Source organism: Corythoichthys intestinalis, chromosome 14, assembly GCF_030265065.1.
Source record: "Corythoichthys intestinalis isolate RoL2023-P3 chromosome 14, ASM3026506v1, whole genome shotgun sequence".
In the NCBI taxonomy this organism is placed as follows: Eukaryota; Metazoa; Chordata; class Actinopteri; order Syngnathiformes; family Syngnathidae; genus Corythoichthys; species Corythoichthys intestinalis.
Window position 1 is genome coordinate 35332857 of NC_080408.1, and position 19292 is coordinate 35352148.

The 19292-nt window shown below is 41.4% G+C and overlaps 1 protein-coding gene across 4 annotated transcripts in view; it reads left to right on the forward strand.

Annotated features, from left to right (window-relative positions):
* The window catches only part of LOC130929808 (laminin subunit alpha-3-like), a 122112-nt gene extending 106503 nt beyond the window's left edge, over nt 1-15609 (forward strand). For all 4 annotated transcript variants that reach the window (XM_057857330.1, XM_057857332.1, XM_057857331.1 and 1 more), the window contains exons 75-77: nt 10870-10963; nt 11041-11160; nt 14684-15609. In XM_057857330.1, coding sequence (XP_057713313.1) covers nt 10870-10963; nt 11041-11160; nt 14684-14829 — 360 coding nt within the window. In that variant the 3' untranslated portion in view covers nt 14830-15609. The remainder of the gene's footprint in view (nt 1-10869; nt 10964-11040; nt 11161-14683) is intronic.
* Nucleotides 15610-19292: the final 3683 nt, after the last annotated feature.

Sequence of the window (19292 nt, forward strand, 5' to 3'; positions counted from 1 at the left end):
TCTTCTATTCAGTTTTGTTTTTTCGGTCAAATTTTTTGGCATATTGTCCTCAGGAGTTAATGTTTCTAATCAATTTGAATTTGTTATTATTTACTGATTTTATTTTTCAGTATCAAATGGTCAAAAATGTACCTTGAGTGTATTTTTACAGTTTGGATGTGACTTTTTTTTTTTTTTAAATTTCAGGCAAATTGATGCGCGTTAAGTCTTTTCTGTTACGAACAAAACAAAGTTAATAAAGTTATACTTTATAAGTTGCTCTCTGTTATTTTCTCTAATAGAAAACAAAAGGATACAATGTGAGGCAGAGGCGTAATATTATAGACAAATTATACTATTTACAGTTGCAGCAGAGTTTGGGGGGGGCGCGAAACATTTACGTCTTCCTTGGGGGGCGTAACAGAAAATAATTGAGAAGCACTGAGTTAAGGGTAGAATTGGGCTAGGGCGACAGTCCCAAAAACCCTTTGAACTTCACATAGTGTGACTTATGTTTTTCTTTTTAGGGCTGTCAAAATTAGCGCGTTAACGAGCGGTAATTAATTTTTTAAATTAATCCCGTTAAAATCTTTGACGCAATTAACGCACAAATGCCCCGCTCAAACAGATTAAAATGACAGCACAGTGAAAGGTGTACTTGTTGTGTTTTTCGGAGTTTTGCTGCCCTCTGCTGGTGCTTGGGTACGACTGTTTTTATAGGGTTCAGCACCCATGAGCATTGTGTAAGTAATTATTGACATCAACAATGGCGGGCTACTAGTTTATTTTTTGATTGAAAATTTTACAAATTTTATTAAAACGAAAACATGAAGAGGGGTTTTAATATAAAATTTCTATAACTTCTACAAACATTTATCTTTTAAGAACTACAAGTCTTTCTATCCATGGATCGCTTTAACAGAATGTTAATAATGGTAATGCCATCTTGTTGATTTATTGTTATAATAAAGAAATACAGTACTTATGTACCGTATGTTGAATGTATATATCCATCTTGTGTCTTATCTTTCCATTCCAACAATATTTACAGAAAAATATGGAATATTTTATAGATGGTTTGAATTGTGATTAATTACGATTAATTAATTTTTAAGCTGTAATTAACTCGATTAAAAATTGTAATCGTTTGACACCCCTAGTTTTTTTATTTTTTTTATGGAAAAAAAAGTAAAACCAGTTACTTTGCCAAGTAACTATTTACTCTTACATTCAGCTGAGTTACTAACTCAATTACTTTTTGGGAGAAGTAATTTGTAACTGTAATTAATTATTTTAGTTAAGTAAGATTAACAACACTGCCCAACTGTAAGAAAGTAAAAATACATTAATAATAATAAACTCTGAATGAACTGAGTTTTGGCTCTCAAAGGACAAACAGTGCAACTTTAATAATAACAATAATAATAATAATTGACCACTGCATCCTGTCACTCTATCAGCCTCCATCTCTGTGCACCAGCAGCAACAAAACTCCATCTTTATTTTATAGCAATGCACAAATGCAAACAGCGCATGAGTGAGACGCTCTCTCTCAGACACACACTCTATAGCCACTTAGCTTAGCTTACTTTCCATAGTTCTACAGCACTTTTTAAACAGATTTCAAATTATTGCGGCATTTCTTTCAGTAAAAGACAAGAAAAGTAAAGTACCTTTGACTTCGGGATGCTCCAGTTGAGCAGCATGCTCTGTATTGCTGATTACAGAGAACAGTCATTTTCGGTGATTTTTTTCGGACATGTCATGCAGCTTCACTCTTCTCGTCCCACTGCTCCTTCCTACGAAGTGAACTGACCAGGGTTTGTTGCTGCGGTCCATCCCCCTTTCTCTTGTTCACTGTTGCTGCCTCAAACTCTGTGTTCGTTCACATGTTTCGTCTTCAAATGTTTTATCAGGTTCAAGGTATTGAAACGGGCCAATTTAACTCCACCTCTCGAAACTTTCAGGCCACATATCTTGCACGCAGCCTTTGTACTCGACGGAGTTTCTATGCTAGAATATTCACCAGATCGCCAACATTTTCTACTCCTAGTTTGTTTTTCCTCCATATGAAAAAGCTGCCCTGTCTTGGTTAAGAGCGGCTATCATTGGTCTGGAGCAGGTCAATAGCGATAGCTGCTCGGCTTGCAAAGTGATCACGTGTGATCACACAACACAGAGTGTAGTGAGCATCAGGAGAAAGAAGACTGCGGTCTAGTGTTATTATACTGGACCGGTAAATGGTATTGGTGTCCTACTTGTTGGTACTCGCCAACAGTGTTGGGCGCGTTACTTTAAAAAAGTAATTAAATCAAATTAAAATAGTAAAAGTAACTAGTTACCAGGGAAAGTAATTATTTCCGTTACTTTAAAAAGAACTTGTTGTATGTCAAAGAATTTGAAATTTTTTGAGCAGTATTCGAGTCAGTGGAATAGAGAAGAACAGACAGGTAGTTAACTTGTTAGGTGCTTCAGCAGATTTGAATTGCTTACCACAGATGTCGACAAAAGCTTTGCCCCGGGACATAAATTACACATTACATGCAGGTTCTTTCCTTTAATTTCGACAAACTTGAAATAGTGTCTATATCTCCACCTCTTAAAGGACAATTTTTCTTCTGAATGCTCTGCCATCCCAACCCTGTGCATCTGTTTTGCGTGTGTTTGTTTGCTGCACGCGCTGTTCCAGTTTGCTTGTGAAATCACTGGCTCTGATTGGCTTACCACAACACTTGACTCTAAACCTCAGCCGATCACAATCACTTCCATCGCATCTCTCAAGGGGCTGCATTCAGGTAGGCTCGTTTCCCGACAATTCACGTCACCTTCAAAGCGTCTGCCGTCCTCAAGATGGAAGCAGAATTGTTGCTGGCTGACAGTGGGAGATGGGAACGAGGCTAGCATCAGGTGTAGCAAACACAGAAAAGTTACCAAACTTTGGAAAGCATTGTCTAATTGAATGAGCAGGGACAAACAGCTTGGAGTCAGAAGTACGTGCGCTATTCTCGAACCTGAACGCAACCCAAGTCTTGGATGACAAATCAACAAAGCAGAGAGTCGACTCGACACGGCTGGTAGTTTCTTCCAATTTATTCAGAGTAAGTAACGCACCGCTTTTGACCGTCAGTAACGGTAACGGCGTTGTAACGGCGTAAAAAGTAATTAGTTAGATTACCCCGTTACTGAAAAAATAACGGCGTTACGTAACGGCGTTATTTATAATGGCGTTACTCCCAACACTGCTCGCCAATACCACCATTTTAGTGCCGGATCGGCCCCCCCGCCAATACTGGTATCAGTATCGGTGCATCATTAGTCTGGATATATGTCAGGGGTTGGCAACCCAAAATGTTGAAAGAGCCATATTGGACCAAAAAATGACTAAGTTCACTACAAGTTAGGGATGGGAATTGATACGATTTTTACGATTCTGATTCCATTATCGATATTGCTTAACGATTCGATTCTTTATCGATTCTCTTATCGATTCTAATTTCGGGAAAAAGAAGAACAAACATTTTGATTGGCATCATGTTTGTTTCATCAGAAGTCACAACCTTACAAACTCACAATGAGGTCAAAAGAGTCCCAAAGCCTCAATGTTAACTGTGGCAATAAGTGGCAAATGCACAAGAATGTGTAACATTTTACTGAAACATTTTTCTAATAGAAATAAAAAATATTGGTATATTTTGGCATATCGGTCGTTGTTCTGCCTTTGGCAATGTCCCCAAACTTTTTCCCGTGAGGGCCAAATAACTTTTCCCTTCTCTGATGAGAGGCCAGGGTCAGTTTGTAACAGAAAAAGTGTGACGATTGCAGGAGTGCGTAAATGTAAAAAAAATTATTGTTTTTCAGAAAGCCACAATCAAATAACCCTCTGTGGATTCTTCACGGAACAAAAGTAAATACAATAAAAATAATGATATAATATAATAATAATATATAATAATAGCACTATTAATTAAATAGATAATAACCAAATAACCCTCTCTGAGTTATTGACTGAAAAAGGCCAGGAAATAAATAACACTACTGAGGGAGAAAAAAAACAAAAAAAATTCAAAATGCTTTCTGGAATTGTTCAGGGGGCCGGACCAAATATGGAGCCGCGGGCCGTAGTTTGGGGACCCCTGTTTTTATTTACCAGTATATTGAAATGCATGCCTTTTAGTTTTTATGGTGCTTTCACGCTCAAGTGGTGGCGCCCTTGCACTTCCTCACGCGAAGAAGAGGGCGCTCACGTGAAGAAGAGCGCGCTTACACGCTGTCACACTTGGACGGAATGGAGTGGACTCAAGTGCAGAATTCAGTCTTTTAATGAACACAAATAATCAGAAGCAGTAACAAACTGAGGGCGCTCCAGAAGGAGGAAATAACAGGCTATGAAATTAAATGGTACAAACGGGAAACAAGAGAGCCAGGCAAAAAACGCACTGGAGTAGAATACTATAACAAAGGACTTTGCATTAAGCATAAAAAACAAACTGTAGAATACTATGAATAAACTCACAACGTAGAATGTCTTTGACTATGAATCTGGGCTGTAGTGAAGACGAAGGACGAAGACACTTTGGCACGAGACTAGGGAGTGACAAACAATTTAAGCACATGATGAATAGGACACAGGTGGGAACAATTGGTAATCATAATCAGAGACAGGTGAGACAGCAGGAAGGTTGAGTGGTGGAAACAGGAGGGTGAGGCTTCAAAATAAAGCAGGAAGAGAATATACCAAGACGTGACAACCCTCACCCAGGTGTGACACAACCCCCCCCTCTAGGACCGGATCCCAGACGGGCCAGGCAGCTCTGGATGGGCCCTGTGGAAGTCTCTGATGAGGCTAGGGCAAAGAATAAAGCGGGAGGGGACCCACTGTCTCTCTTCGGGGCCGTATCCCTCCCAATCAACGAGATATTGACGTCCCCTGCCCCTGGACCGGACCGCCAACAGCTGCTTGACCTTGTAGGCGGGGCCACCATCGATCTCCAGCGGGGGTGGCGGGGATAGAGTCGGCAGCACGGCGCTCTCCACCACGGGTTTCACTTTGCTCACGTGGAACGTGGGGTGGATCCGAAGGGTGCGGGGAAGGCGTAGTCGAACAGCTGCCGGTCCAACCACTTTGGAGACGGGGAATGGACCAACAAAGCGGGGTGCCAGCTTCTTGGACGAAGCTCGAAGGGGGAGGTCCTGAGCGCTGAGCCAGACCCGCTGCCCCGGCTGGTATGAAGGTGCCGGGCGTCGTCGACGGTCTGCCATTCTCTTCATTCGGTCCCCCTGACGAGCAAGGACCAGACGAGCAGCCTCCCAGATGCGCCGGCATCTGCGGACTAAGGCGTGGGCGGAGGGGACCGAAACCTCCGGCTCCTGGGCGGCGAAAACTGGAGGGTCGTAGCCAAACACGCATTTGAACGGCGACATACCCGTAGCTGAGGTGGGCAGCGTATTATGGGCGAACTCGACCCAGACCAGGTGGTCGCTCCATGTCGATTGGTTCTGGGACACTAGGCACCGGAGGCCGGTCTCCAACTGCTGGTTCAGGCGCTCGGTCTGGCCGTTGGATTCCGGATGATAACCAGAGGTGAGGCTTGGCTTGGCTCCGATCAGTTTGCAAAAGGCCCCCCAGAACCGGGACACGAACTGGGGCCCCCGGTCAGAAACGATGTCTTTGGGAAACCCATGAATCCGAAACACCTGCCGCATCATGATCTCAGCAGTATCTTTGGCGGAGGGCAGGGCTGGTAGAGCGATAAAGTGGGCCATCTTTGAGAATCTGTCGACCACTGTGAGGATAGTGTTGTTGCCTTTTGAGACTGGGAGTCCTGTGACGAAGTCCATGGAGATCTCTGCCCAAGGCCTGGAGGGGATGGGCAGCGGCTGTAGCAGTCCCATGCGTGGGCGGTTCGAACTCTTGTTTTGGGCGCAGACCGAGCATGCCTTAATGTACTCCCGGACCTCCGGCTCCATGCCCGGCCACCAGAACCTCCGGCAGATGGCGTGCATGGTCCGCCGAACTCCCGGATGGCAGGAAAGCGGCGAGGAGTGAGCCCATTGAAACACCCGGGGGCGTAAGTCGGTCGGGACAAACAAACGGTTTTCTGGACACCCCCGCGGTGAAGGGGCCCCCCCATTAGCCAGCTTAACCTCCTTTTCTATTTGCCAAGTCACCGCCCCCACCACACAGTTCAGTGGTAGGATGCATTCAGGCTCCTTGGCCACAGGCTCAGGGTCGTGGAGACGAGAGAGCGCATCCGCCTTCTTATTTTGGGACCCCGGCCTGTAAGAGATGGAAAACGAAAAGCGATTAAAAAAGAGCGCCCACCTGGCCTGACGAGCATTTAGTCTCTTAGCAGTCCTAAGGTATTCCAGGTTCTTGTGGTCTGTCCAGACCAGGAAAGGGTGCTCCGCCCCCTCCAACCAGTGACGCCACTCCTCTAAAGCGGTCTTCACTGCCAATAACTCTCGGTCTCCCACGTCATAGTTCCGCTCAGCTTTGGAGAGTTTGCGAGAAAGAAAGGCACAGGGATGAGTCTTTCCGTCCTGTTCAGAACGCTGTGAGAGGATGGCCCCAACCCCTTCATTTGAAGCATCAACCTCCACCACGAACTGGCGGAGGGGATCAGGCATGTTCAGTATAGGTGCTGTGGTGAAACGGGTCTTGAGGGTCTGGAAGGCGGCCTCTGTCTCAGGGGTCCACAAGAACCACACCTGTGGAGAAGTGAGAGCATGGAGGGGAGCCGCTATCGCGCTGAAGCCTCGGATAAACCGCCTATAGAAGTTAGCAAATCCCAGGAATTGCTGGACCTTCTTGCGGCTATCGGGGGTTGGCCAGTTAACCACAGCGCTGATTTTAGCCGGATCCATCTGAACCCTTCCAGGGGCTACGATAAAGCCCAGGAAGGAGATGGTGTCGGCGTGGAATTGGCTTTTCTCTGCCTTAACATAGAGCCGGTTGGCCAAGAGTCTTTCTAGTACTGTGGCTACATGCTGCTGGTGGGTGGCTAGGTCAGGTGAATAGATCAGAATATCATCTAAATAAACAAATACAAAGCGGTCTAAAAATTCACGTAGAACGTCATTAATCAATGTCTGAAAGAAGGCAGGGGCATTAGTAAGACCAAACGGCATCACAAGGTATTCATAATGGCCATCTGGAGTGTTAAAAGCAGTCTTCCACTCGTCCCCCTCCCGTATCCTAACTAGGTGGTAAGCATTCCTTAAGTCAAGCTTTGTGAACACCTTAGCTTGTTGCAACTGATCAAAAACTGATGACATTAACGGGAGTGGATAACGGTTCTTAATCGTGATATCGTTCAGCTGGCGATAGTCAATACATGGACGCAGGCCACCGTCCTTCTTCCCCACGAAGAAAAAACCTGCCCCAGCAGCAGAGGAAGAAGGGCGGATTAAACCCGCCTTTAACGAGGACTGGATATAATCTTTCATGGCTTGTCTCTCGGGACCAGAGATCGGGTAGAGCCGTCCCCTGGGAATAGTGGACCCAGGGATGAGGTTGATGGCACAATCATAAGGTCTGTGAGGGGGTAATGCCATGGCACTGGTCTTGCAGAAGACCTGTCTTAGGTGGTGGTAACAAGCGGGGACTGTGCTCAAGTCGATCTCCAGTCCTGAGGAGGTAGAAAGAGACATGTTATTAACATTAACCTTCCTAGCCACCGTACTACACCCCCCCACACAGTTCCTTGGACAGTCACTACCCCAGCCCACAATTGTCCCAGTTTTCCAATCAATTTGCGGGCCGTGTTTGCACAACCAAGAGAACCCCAGCACCACCGTCTGAGTTGACGTTGAGAACAGGTGGAAGCTCATAGTCTCTGTGTGTCCTTGTACCCCAACCCCCACTGGTTCGGTAGTGTGGGTTATCGTAAACAACTTGGTGCCATCAAGGGACCTGGCCACCAAAGGTCGCTCAAGAGGAAGCGCCTGCAGTCCCAACAGTCTACACCCCCCCCAAGGCATCAGGCTTTCATCCGCCCCAGAGTCTATGAGGGCCCGGAATGTGTGGGTCCTGGCCCCGTGCGTTACCTGGATATCTGTTGTTGAGCGGGGTGTACTCTCCGGAGTACGTCGTGTTTCACCTGGTTGGTCGGGGCGAGAGGGACAAGCAGCTACAAGGTGTCCTGAGGCCCCGCAGTAGAAGCACCTTCTCTCCAGTTGACGGCGTTTGCGCTCCTCTTTGGAGAGAGCAGTTGGCCCTAGCTGCATGGGCTCGACATCTACAGGTTGCGGTGTGGTATGATGCAGAGAAGGGTGACGCATCTCAGGACGCTCAGATGTCCGGGGAGGGGACCTCTTGAAGTGGTTTGGTCCGACCCTCTGGAGCTCCTGCAGTCGATGGTCTGTCCGAATGGCTAAAGCAATGAGGGAGTCAAGGTCGTCCGGTAGATCCAGGGGAATGAGTTGCTCCTGGATAGGAACGGAAAGCCCCTTCAGAAAGGTGTCGTAGAGCGCCATGTGCCCCCAGCTGCTTCCTGCGGCCAGAGTGCGGAACTGGATGGCATAGTCATTGACGGAGCGGCTGCCTTGCAGCAAGTTTCCCAGTTCTCGTGCTTGAGCCCGTTCGGTGCAGACAGGGTCGAACGTCCTAATTAGGGCTTCTCTGAAAGCAGTGAGTGAGTAACAAATTGGAGAGTCACGCTCCCACTCAGCCATCGCCCATGCCCGGGCTCGGTCAGTCATATGAGTGACCATATACGCGATTTTAGCTCTGTCTGAGCTGAACCCGCCTGGAGAATAGTCAAAACGTAGCGTACAATCAGTAATGAATGTTTTACTGGTACCAGCCTCTCCAGAGAAACGCTCCGGTGGCGCCAACCGAGGACCTCCCCCGGAGTGAGTGGAAAAAGCTGGCGAGGGAACAGCAGCTGCCGCAGGAGGCGAAGTGACGGGCTGAAGCCTACCCGCCAGGTCGGTCAGTTGAGCAGTGAGCTGGATCAACTGGGTGGCCATGGCCGTCTGGAACTGCTCCTGACGGTTGAGTCTGTTGTCGTGGCCCTGGAGCGAAGCGCAAAGCTTGGCAAATTCCGCTGAGTCCATTATGGCCAAAGTGTAATGTCACACTTGGACGGAATGGAGTGGACTCAAGTGCAGAATTCAGTCTTTTAATGAACACAAATAATCAGAAGCAGTAACAAACTGAGGGCGCTCCAGAAGGAGGAAATAACAGGCTATGAAATTAAATGGTACAAACGGGAAACAAGAGAGCCAGGCAAAAAACGCACTGGAGTAGAATACTATAACAAAGGACTTTGCATTAAGCATAAAAAACAAACTGTAGAATACTATGAATAAACTCACAACGTAGAATGTCTTTGACTATGAATCTGGGCTGTAGTGAAGACGAAGGACGAAGACACTTTGGCACGAGACTAGGGAGTGACAAACAATTTAAGCACATGATGAATAGGACACAGGTGGGAACAATTGGTAATCATAATCAGAGACAGGTGAGACAGCAGGAAGGTTGAGTGGTGGAAACAGGAGGGTGAGGCTTCAAAATAAAGCAGGAAGAGAATATACCAAGACGTGACAACCCTCACCCAGGTGTGACACACGCGAAGAAGAAGAAATGCCGCATCCAAGCGAGTGAGCGAGTTAGTGAGAAAGGGAAACCCTGCCACGAGCCTACGTTCTTTGTTAATGTTTGTAAAATATCTACAGCGCCAACGCCTGTATGTATCATCTTCTGTGTTGTTGTTGTGTGTTTCCACTCGCGATCGGACACTTAAATCCAGTTGTGTAGTGGTTTAAACGATGTGCTAATGCAACGATGTGCTAATGCTAGCGAACGCATGCTAACTGTTTGTTGTTACTGTGTTAGCAGCTAATCATCGCTGATTTACGTTGATGCAAACCTGTTTGTTATTGGGGACGAAATTGATTTGTTTCATTTCTATTTTTAGTTTCAAGTGATGGTTGAATAAAGTCAGCAAATTATACCAACGTCTTCTGCATCGTCATTTGGGAGTTTAGCTAGCTGTATAGCCAGGACTGAGCCTTAGCGTCTCGGTGAGGACAGTGCAGTCTATTCCCTCCCGATGCAGTTATTTCCATCTTGCAATGACTGCAAGTCGATTTGTTGTAATTTTTCCTCGTGAAGTGAAGACACACTTTCGAGCGTTCGAACCTACGTGCTGTCATTGTTATGTTTACGGCGGCAATGCTCGTGCTAAACTATCGTAACCTTTCATTTTCACCCTTTTTCCTGGTGAAGCGTAGCCAAACTTTGGAGCGAGTGGTTCTTGGCGCCATGCTAGTTTGATGCGTCTGGACAACAAGACACGTCACGACGCAATATGCGTCTTTAGGGATCATTAAAGGGATCGTTAAGGCTTTTTCATTGTGATGTCGAGGCCTCGAAACACTCGGAACCGGTTCCGAATTGGAATCGGATTTCGATTCCCATCCCTACTACAAGTACAGTACATAATGAGCCTTCATGATTAAATGTTTATTTTCCCTGCAGTGCATACTATAATTCTCTGTTGTACGATCCTGCCTGAAGTTTAACTTTATTACAATATTATTGAATTAGAAGAATGTTTTTGTCATGTCTGTCCTCCTACAGAAACCATATCAAAACAAAAATATATTTCCCATCTTTTTCCATCTTTATACATTTTTTAAAAAAGTTCCAGGGATTGGTGTGAAAGAGCCGCATGTGGCTCTAAAGCCGCGGGTTGCTAACCCATGACATATGTGGACATCACATTTTGGGTCATGTAGACCACTTATACACTTAACCCCTCAATTTTGTGGTCTGCAAACTAAATGAATAAAATTTAAATGATTTTCTTATTGCCTTGTATTTAAAAGAATGCCCTATAAAGGGTGAAAGCACAAACTATTTTTCATTTATTTAATTCACAGGTTGTGGCACGAGTTAATAACGGCAGAGGGGAGTTTATGGCATCTGTGCAGCCAAAAACAACACTCTGCGATGGAATGTTTCATAAAATTTCAGGTAAAATAACCTCTTCATCTTACTTTTATAGCATTATTTACTGTAACTAAACATGTATGACACTGCACGTCTTGCAGTCATCACCATGAAGAATGTTGTGCAGCTGCATGTGGATACAGTGGACACCTACAAGATAGGACCACCATCCAACATGGTTGCATTGACCAAATATCCTGTCTATGTGGGAGGTGTTCCTGGTAAGAGTTAGTCTAGTCTTTAAAGCATTCACACTACGGATGTACTAAATGCAAGGTCGTAGGTTTGTATAGGGACGGTAGGGGCAAGAGCCTAACAACTTTTCGGGATGCTCAAATTGTCCCCACCAACTTTTAAGCAACCTTATTCATGTAATTTAGATCGTCTTCCCATATCTTGTAAGGATAGAATTGACCCTATCATTATTAAATGAATTACTTTCATTATGTTCAGGCTTACTATGAATGTACCGATCCATTTTTCCCCTCAAATGCACGTTTGATTGGCTGATGACTTTCATTTATTTAAAATGTACAGTATTCATTTATCATCTACATTATTTATTGATTTTTTTCCCAGATGATATACATTATTCATAGCCGAGATAAAGTTTTCATTTTTTTGTTTTATGTTCAAATATTGTAAGTTAAATTTGCTATTAAAATCCAGACATTTATTCTGGAAGTTACCGAAATGTTTCTTTAGTAGTTTTTGGAAACAAAGGTTTGAATCGAAATAGGGCTGCAGCTATCGATTATTTTAGTTGTCGATTAATCTATCAACTAGTTAGTTCGAATAATCGAGTAATCAGGATATTTAATGCGTAGAAGAATAAATTTTTGGAGGTGTAAAGCAAAGGCTTGTTATGATGGCACTTTCAAAAGAGCATTAAATTCAAATACAAATAAAATTCCCGAGTATTTCTTCAAACTATGCAGAATTGCACTTTCATTTAAAAATAAATTAAAATACCTGAGCTTAGCCTCAAATGGTATTTAAAAAAAATAAAGAAATGAGAACCTATGGACAACAAAAGAACAATTGGCTAACTTGCATAGCAAAGGTCCGCTAGCTTAAATGCTATAAAATGCAAAAAATGTTTTACAACTCTCTTAGCAAATAGATCGAACACATATTCCCACAACAAATGGCTAAATATATAAACTTCACTATCAGTTGACGGGACACGGGGCTGAGCCGTAGGGGGCCTATTTTAAAAAAACTGAAAATTCAAATATTTTCAAAACCCAAGCCACTAGCGACCTAAAACCAAAACAGGCACCTCCCTTAGGCATATATGAGTGTAAATGAGCAGCGGCATAAATAATTTCAAAGTCGTTCCATAATAAAATCCTGATTAATTATTTTTATGTAAGTATAACAAAATTTAAAATGGCTATAAAATTCTCAGATTTTATGCTAGATATGCAAAAATCACCAAATGCAGAGATAATCCCCTATATTTTCAGGATCAATAGCAATATTTAACATATCATATAAGTTTTTGTTAGAAATAGCAACTTACATTTTTTTACAAAGTCGAACATGGCGACCGTCACAAACCAAAGTGCTTTTTAAGTTAAAAATTCTTGTAAATAAATGCTTAAATCGTGCAATTTCTATAGATATGAACGTAAAACAGTCTAGATTCTTGGTTAAAAGCAAAAAACGGGCAGTTACCGTTCATTTTACAGAATATTTCAAACAAAACTTACTGTATTGTGTAATCCAACATGGTGGCCGTCATGTAACAAAGAGCTTTTTAAATTGAAAATTCTTGTAAATAAATGCTTAAATCGCAGAATTTCTATAGATATTAACGCAAAACAGTCTAGATTGTTGGTTAAAAGCAAAAAACGGACTGTTATCATTCATTTTCCATAAATATTTCAAGGCAAATTTACACTAATTTTATCCATTGATTTTTTTTTTTCACGTTTCAAAGTGCATGCATGGTGCTATTTAATATAATAATTACCTTGGATTCTCGACCAAATCACTTTCGAGACACTACTGCTTGTATGCAGTAAAACCTTCGTCCTATTTCCACCTAAATCTGGTGTTAGAACGGAGTGTGTGTTTCAGTTTGTCACAGTGAAAGCCAACTCAATGTTGTGCCTGCAGGCGTGGCGCAATGTCTGTTGGAGCTGTCTTGTCGACGGATGGTGGAGTCTATGCTATATACTAAATTACGAATGCATAAAAAAAAAAATATTAGCTCAAACAAAAACTAACCTCATGTTGGTCTAAACAAGGAGCACCTGGATAATTCACTGTTGCGACTAGAGGGCAGTGTATCCACCCAAATCAATAAAATTAAATGCAAACACTTTCAAAACAAACCATTACAACGCCACTTTAATTAAACGATTACTCGAAGCAGTAAAATTTGAAGAAGCTTTTTTTCTAATGGAATTACTCAGATTAATTGATTGATCGTTGCAGCACCTGAACCAATACACATGAAAGTTAGTAAGAGTCAAGACCTGATTTATTTTACATTGATCATTTAGCCTATCAATTAATTTGGTGCATATTCGTGAGAAACGTAGCCCTGTCTCCCGTTCACCCAATATGTTTGGTCTTATTAATGTGTACGTGCAGGTTATGCTGTTATATCGTCCCTACCAATGTTGAGACCAAACCTACGCCCTTGACCAAATGTCGTATTTTCAGTAAAATGAAATGATCATCACGCATCGCCATTAGGGTTGTTCCGATCATGTTTTTTTGCTCCCGATCCGATCGTTTTAGTTTGAGTATCTGCTGATCCCGATATTTCCCGATCCGATTGCTTTTTTTTTTCAATTCCAATCATTCCCGATAATTTTACCCGATCATATACATTTTGGCAATGCATTAAGAAAAAAATGAATAAAACTCGGACGAATATATAGATTCAACATACAGTACATAAGTACTGTATTTGTTTATTATGACAATAAATCCTCAAGATGGCATTTACATTATTAACATTCTTTCTGTGAGAGGGATCCACGGGTAGAAAGACTTGTAATTCTTAAAGGATAAATGTGACTTTGTATATTGTGACTAAATATTGCCATCTAGTGTATTTGTTGAGCTTTCAGTAAATGATACTGTAGCCATTTAACTGTTCTGCCCAAATACATGATCGGAAGTGCAACCATGACTGTGCGTAGTGGCACCAATTGATATATCTTCTCTGCGTTGGGAAATAACTTAGGGTGTTAAGAAAAAGATCAACTACTACCTTTCTTCCCCACATTGCTACCCACGATATTTCCTAATTGTTGAGAGAGGGATTGTAAGGCTTTAGCCAATTAAAAAAAAGCTCCTAAGGCTGCCAAAGTTCACTCTACTCATTATACGCTGGCTTTTAGCTATATATACAGGTAAAACGGCACCATTATATATTGAACGCGACAATGCGTGAGTGGGTCGTGCAGCTCATGTGTTAATTGCGTTAAATATTTTAACGTGATTAATTTAAAAAAAATTAATTACCGCCGTTAACGCGATAAATTTGATAGCCCTACTTTAAGCCAAAACTAAAGACTCTGGATGAGTGTAAGACATTTTGTCTGTAACGTTAAATACAATTAGAAAACGATTTGATTAAATATATAAAAATATATTTAAAAAAGGCATGTCCGATATTTTTTTGCCGATTCCGATACTTTGAAAATGACGTGATCAGACCCGATCGAGCGGGACATCTTTAATCGTCATAGTCACTCACCAGTTTTACTATACTCTTCGCAGAAGAGATCGCTTCAAGGCAGACACCACCCATCATGTCGTCCTTCGTGGGCTGCATCCAAGACTTGAAGGTCAATGGCGAGTCTGTTGTTTTCACCAGGTTGCCCTCAGTCGTTGGGGCAGTCAACCTCAAAGACTGTCCAGGCTAAAAGGCGTCACTGCATCTTTTTTTTTTTTTTTTTTTCGGCCAAAAGTTGGGACCACCTCCAAAAAACCATGTGCAATCTGTTACCAAGAAAACAGAATGTGTGCGTGTGTCACAGTGTGTATATGGTGAGGTGTGTATGTGTATGGGTGTATTTATCTGAAATTCATGCAATGGTCTGACTCATCATTGCATTTGCTTTGTTTTTTTCTTTTTTTTTTAATATGGGATGAGTCAGTCAAGGCTGCAGTGTAAAGTTCATAATACGGCACTTTAAGAGCATTATTAATACATAAATATATATGTATATTATTATTGTGATGGTGCTTAAATGAAGATGAAAAATGGTTGGACCCAAACATTTATATGACATTATTTTGCAGTTGACGGGGCTCGTTTTCCCCCCTTTGGCATGTTCAATTCCTATTATGCCATTTGAGTCCCCGGAAAGGCCATGAAATCATGTTTATGACTGCGTTTTCCATTTTTTTTTTTTTTTTTTGGGCATTCCTTCTGCATGCATTCTTCCAAGTGGCTCTCAGTATGGTTTACACTGGACAACAGCATGTCCCGAGTAAAGAATTGTTGAAGACTAAATTGGAGCAATACTCTGAAATAGGTACTGCTGCATGATCCAGACAAGGTTTACCTCAGAGTATATAAGAAATAAAATTTATCAGAATTGGAACCGTTTGGGGAAAAAAAAGAAATCAACAACTTGCATTCCTGTTTGTGACCACTGGTTTGTAAACTTTTTTTAAATATTGCCAATAAAATTTCCTTTTAAATGACTTCTGAAAGTTGTGCATTGTTGTTTTTAAAGGTGTTCTGGACTTTATTTATTAGTTGCCATTGACAGCGATAGACGTCTAAACTATTTTAACTGGGAGGATAGCCAGTGACCATTCACAGCAAATGAGTCAATAGTCATTTTTCAACCTTTGTTGAACTACTACAACCAAGGGAGTAGGTTTGCATAGGGACGGTAGGGACATAACACCACCAACTTTTAAGGATGCTCAAATTGTCCCCACCAACTTTTAAGCAACCTTATTTGCATTATATAGTGAGTTAAGTTATATGTAGGTAATTTAATTGTCTTCCCATAAGTTGCAAGGATAGAATTGACCCTACATTATGTTCAGACTTACATTTATCCCTTTTCACTTGCTGAATGTGCTGGTCCATTTTTTTCTTCCTTCAAACGCACGTTTGATTGGCTGATGACAAAAAACAGAATACATGTCGACATGCCGCCTCCTCCGCCCCCTTTGAAGAGGAGGGATATTAGAAGTTTTTTTTCCCGGCCAGCAGCAGCCACTTTAAGTAATGTAAAAAGACGGCAATGTTGTGAACGTGGGGAACACACCACTAATTTTGCAACTGAAAGTCCGACCTGCATCAGCGTTAGCATAACATTAAACTGTGTGAACTTGCTAACCTGTAAAACTCGAGGAGAAAGCTGCTTAGAGACGTGTCTTTCTGTACTTTTTCTACTGTTTATGTTAATTCAACTGTGCATTTTGTGCATTTATTCCCTAATTAAAATGTATGTATTTTCTACAACATTAAAAAAAGTATACTTTTATTTGCAGCCGATGCAAATTTTTTTTAACCCCCCCCCCCCAAAAAAAAAAACACACAACCACTGTTAATTTCCTTTATATGAAGCAAGCATTTTGAAAAATGACTTTCTCCCATGAAAATAATTTTACTGTAACTTTTTTCATTTTTACGTAGGAACCAGCTATTTTTGAGAAATGTACCCAATCCATTTGGTCTTATTAATGTCCCGTCCCCAGCAAAAAGTGTACATGCAGGTTATGCTGTTATAGCGTCCCTACCAATGTTGAGACCAAACCTACGCCACTGACTACAATGCTTAGAAAATTTACACAAAAAATTCACGTACATTAAATGGCTACTGTAGAGGTTAATTTGACTTCTGCCATATACTGGAAGAGCATTTATTATTTTTTTTTAATTATAACTTCTTATTACTGTTATTGCTGGCAATTTTTAAAGACACTTTAATTCTTGTGACTTAAAAAAACAAAGAAAAGAAATTCCCCATTTGGGTAATTGCACATGTGGCTAAAAATCACTTCAAAAAAGGGAAGAAAATGTATTTGACCAACTTTTGTAATCAATTTGGCAAAGTTCCAAATGAATCCACAATGTTAAGCCCACGTTGCATTTAAAAAAAAAAAAAAAATGCATCTGCTTCACAGAACAATCAGTTGACAAAAAAAAATGACACATACAGATCAACACAGTTACATTATCATTGCAAATATATATATATATATATATATATATATATGTATATGTATATATACAGTCTAACATGTAAAAATTCATAGAAATTTTAAACGGAGGCTTCAGGGAAAAAACAGTTGATCAGTATTTAACTTTCTATTTTAATTAGCTATAATTGATTTTAATGTATAATCTATTTGTGACTGGAAAAATGCTAATCTAGGAGGTTTCTTTGCGAAGTTTTGTTTGTGGAAAAAAAATGTAGCATGAAGGGTTATAAAATTGATTAAATATTCAAAACTATTGTCTCTGGGGTATGTGTAGTAACAAATAATGTCTTTTAAATTAAAGTTATGGGAGTAGATTCGTAAAATAAAGGTTTCAAAAGCAGTCCAAAATTGCTTGTTTTTGGACATTCAAAAAAAAAAAAAAAATTCAAAAAAAATCTTCTTTCATATTAAGAACTTAAGAGAGCGAAAGATTAGTTGGATATTTTACACCACATTTTCAAAAATAACAATACTTTATTTGCAACAAACTAGCATAAAAACAAGGGGTGAACAATTCACATACAATCTGCAACTTTACAACAAAAATAAATAAAAGGGTCGGAGTTATTTTAACACAAGCTGTATTGTTTGCACAGTCTCTTGGTCTTTATAGCCTTGGGGTTCAAAGAGAAACTTATATCGTCCAAATATAAAGAAAACATTTTCCAAACACATAAAAATTTGGTCTTTGATTTACATATCTCACAAAGTGATGTGAAATTTTGCCAAAATTAAAATAAGATTTAAAACATATCGTTTACTATTTCTACTCCTTCGATGTATGGTAGGCCAAACAAAATATGTCTAAAAACTATTTTCAATGAAGGCTGAACTTTGGAGTTGATAAAATTGTTCAGGTCAACCCAAAAGATGTGAGAGTAAGTACATTCCCAAAACAAATGGGAAAGTTTCCTCTGCATTTGCACAAAAACAACATAACGACCATCGGACTTTGTCAGGTGACGTAACGCTGTCAAAAGCCGCAGTGCATTGTGGGTTGAATCGCCATTTTGAGTGTACACTTATTGTAAACAACTGAGCAGTGAGAATCGTCTTTGCTTTCATCATTGTCTTTGATAAATGGGACACTCGTGTTGTTTGAAAGGCTGCCATACTAAATCACACGACAAAAATGGCAGCAAAGTTGACCACGACGTGAGATTTTTTCGTTTTCCCTCTTGGAAAAGAGGTTATAGACAGCAGGTTGAGGAACTAACGAAGCGGCGTCGGATGGCCTGGGTCGCAGCGGTGAAACGACTTTCTACACCATATCTCCCTTCCGGCGTGTTTGCTCTCGGCATTTTCATAAAGCCAAGTGAGTTTTTTTCAAAGTATTGATACTGAATATGCTGGTTTTTTGCTTTCTAAAGTCGCTATTTTCTCATTGGCTAACCTTAGCTAGCTAGCCTCACTTGTAAACTACAGGCAAAGAGGGAGGGCAGTTGAAATGGGTTAATCTGTAGGTGATAAATCAGTGTTTAATTTATTCAGTCATCGTTTATAAAAACATTATAGAGTGAATGATTTAAAAGATAAACAGCAAAAATGCACAGAAATATTTATCAATGCGCGAGATTTCCTTTTGTGATCTGAGAGATCTGATGGGATGGTAGCATGTCTGATTAAGTGTTTACGAAAGTGAAATGCCATGGAAATATCTAATCTTACCTAGCTTTCTAAATAAAACCTGTGATTGCAGGTGAACCAGCTTATGAAATGATGGAGACTGACCCAGACTGGGCACCATCCCTACATCTGGGACACACATCTGTTACACCGACAAACACTGCATGCTCTGCAAGACGAACGTGAGCAGCTACGGAAAGAGACACTGCAAGCACCAGAGATGGGGGTCCAGCAGGATGCAAACATTGAAGAGCTGCAGACCAAGGAGGGACCATCTGAGCCTGGTGAAATAAACAGTCACCAACAAAATGAGGAAGGGACACCCGACGCTGGAGAAGAAAGTGGTCAGCTACAGACTGAAGAGGGGACACATGAAGCTGGAGAAGAAGGTGATCAGCTAATCACAGAGGATGAGACGCACAACATCAATCAGGATGTGACACAGACTGTGATTATTGATCGTTTTGAAATTTTCACAGAAAACCCATCAAATCCGAAAGCACGTGCCCAAATGTTTTCCAGCTACAAGCAC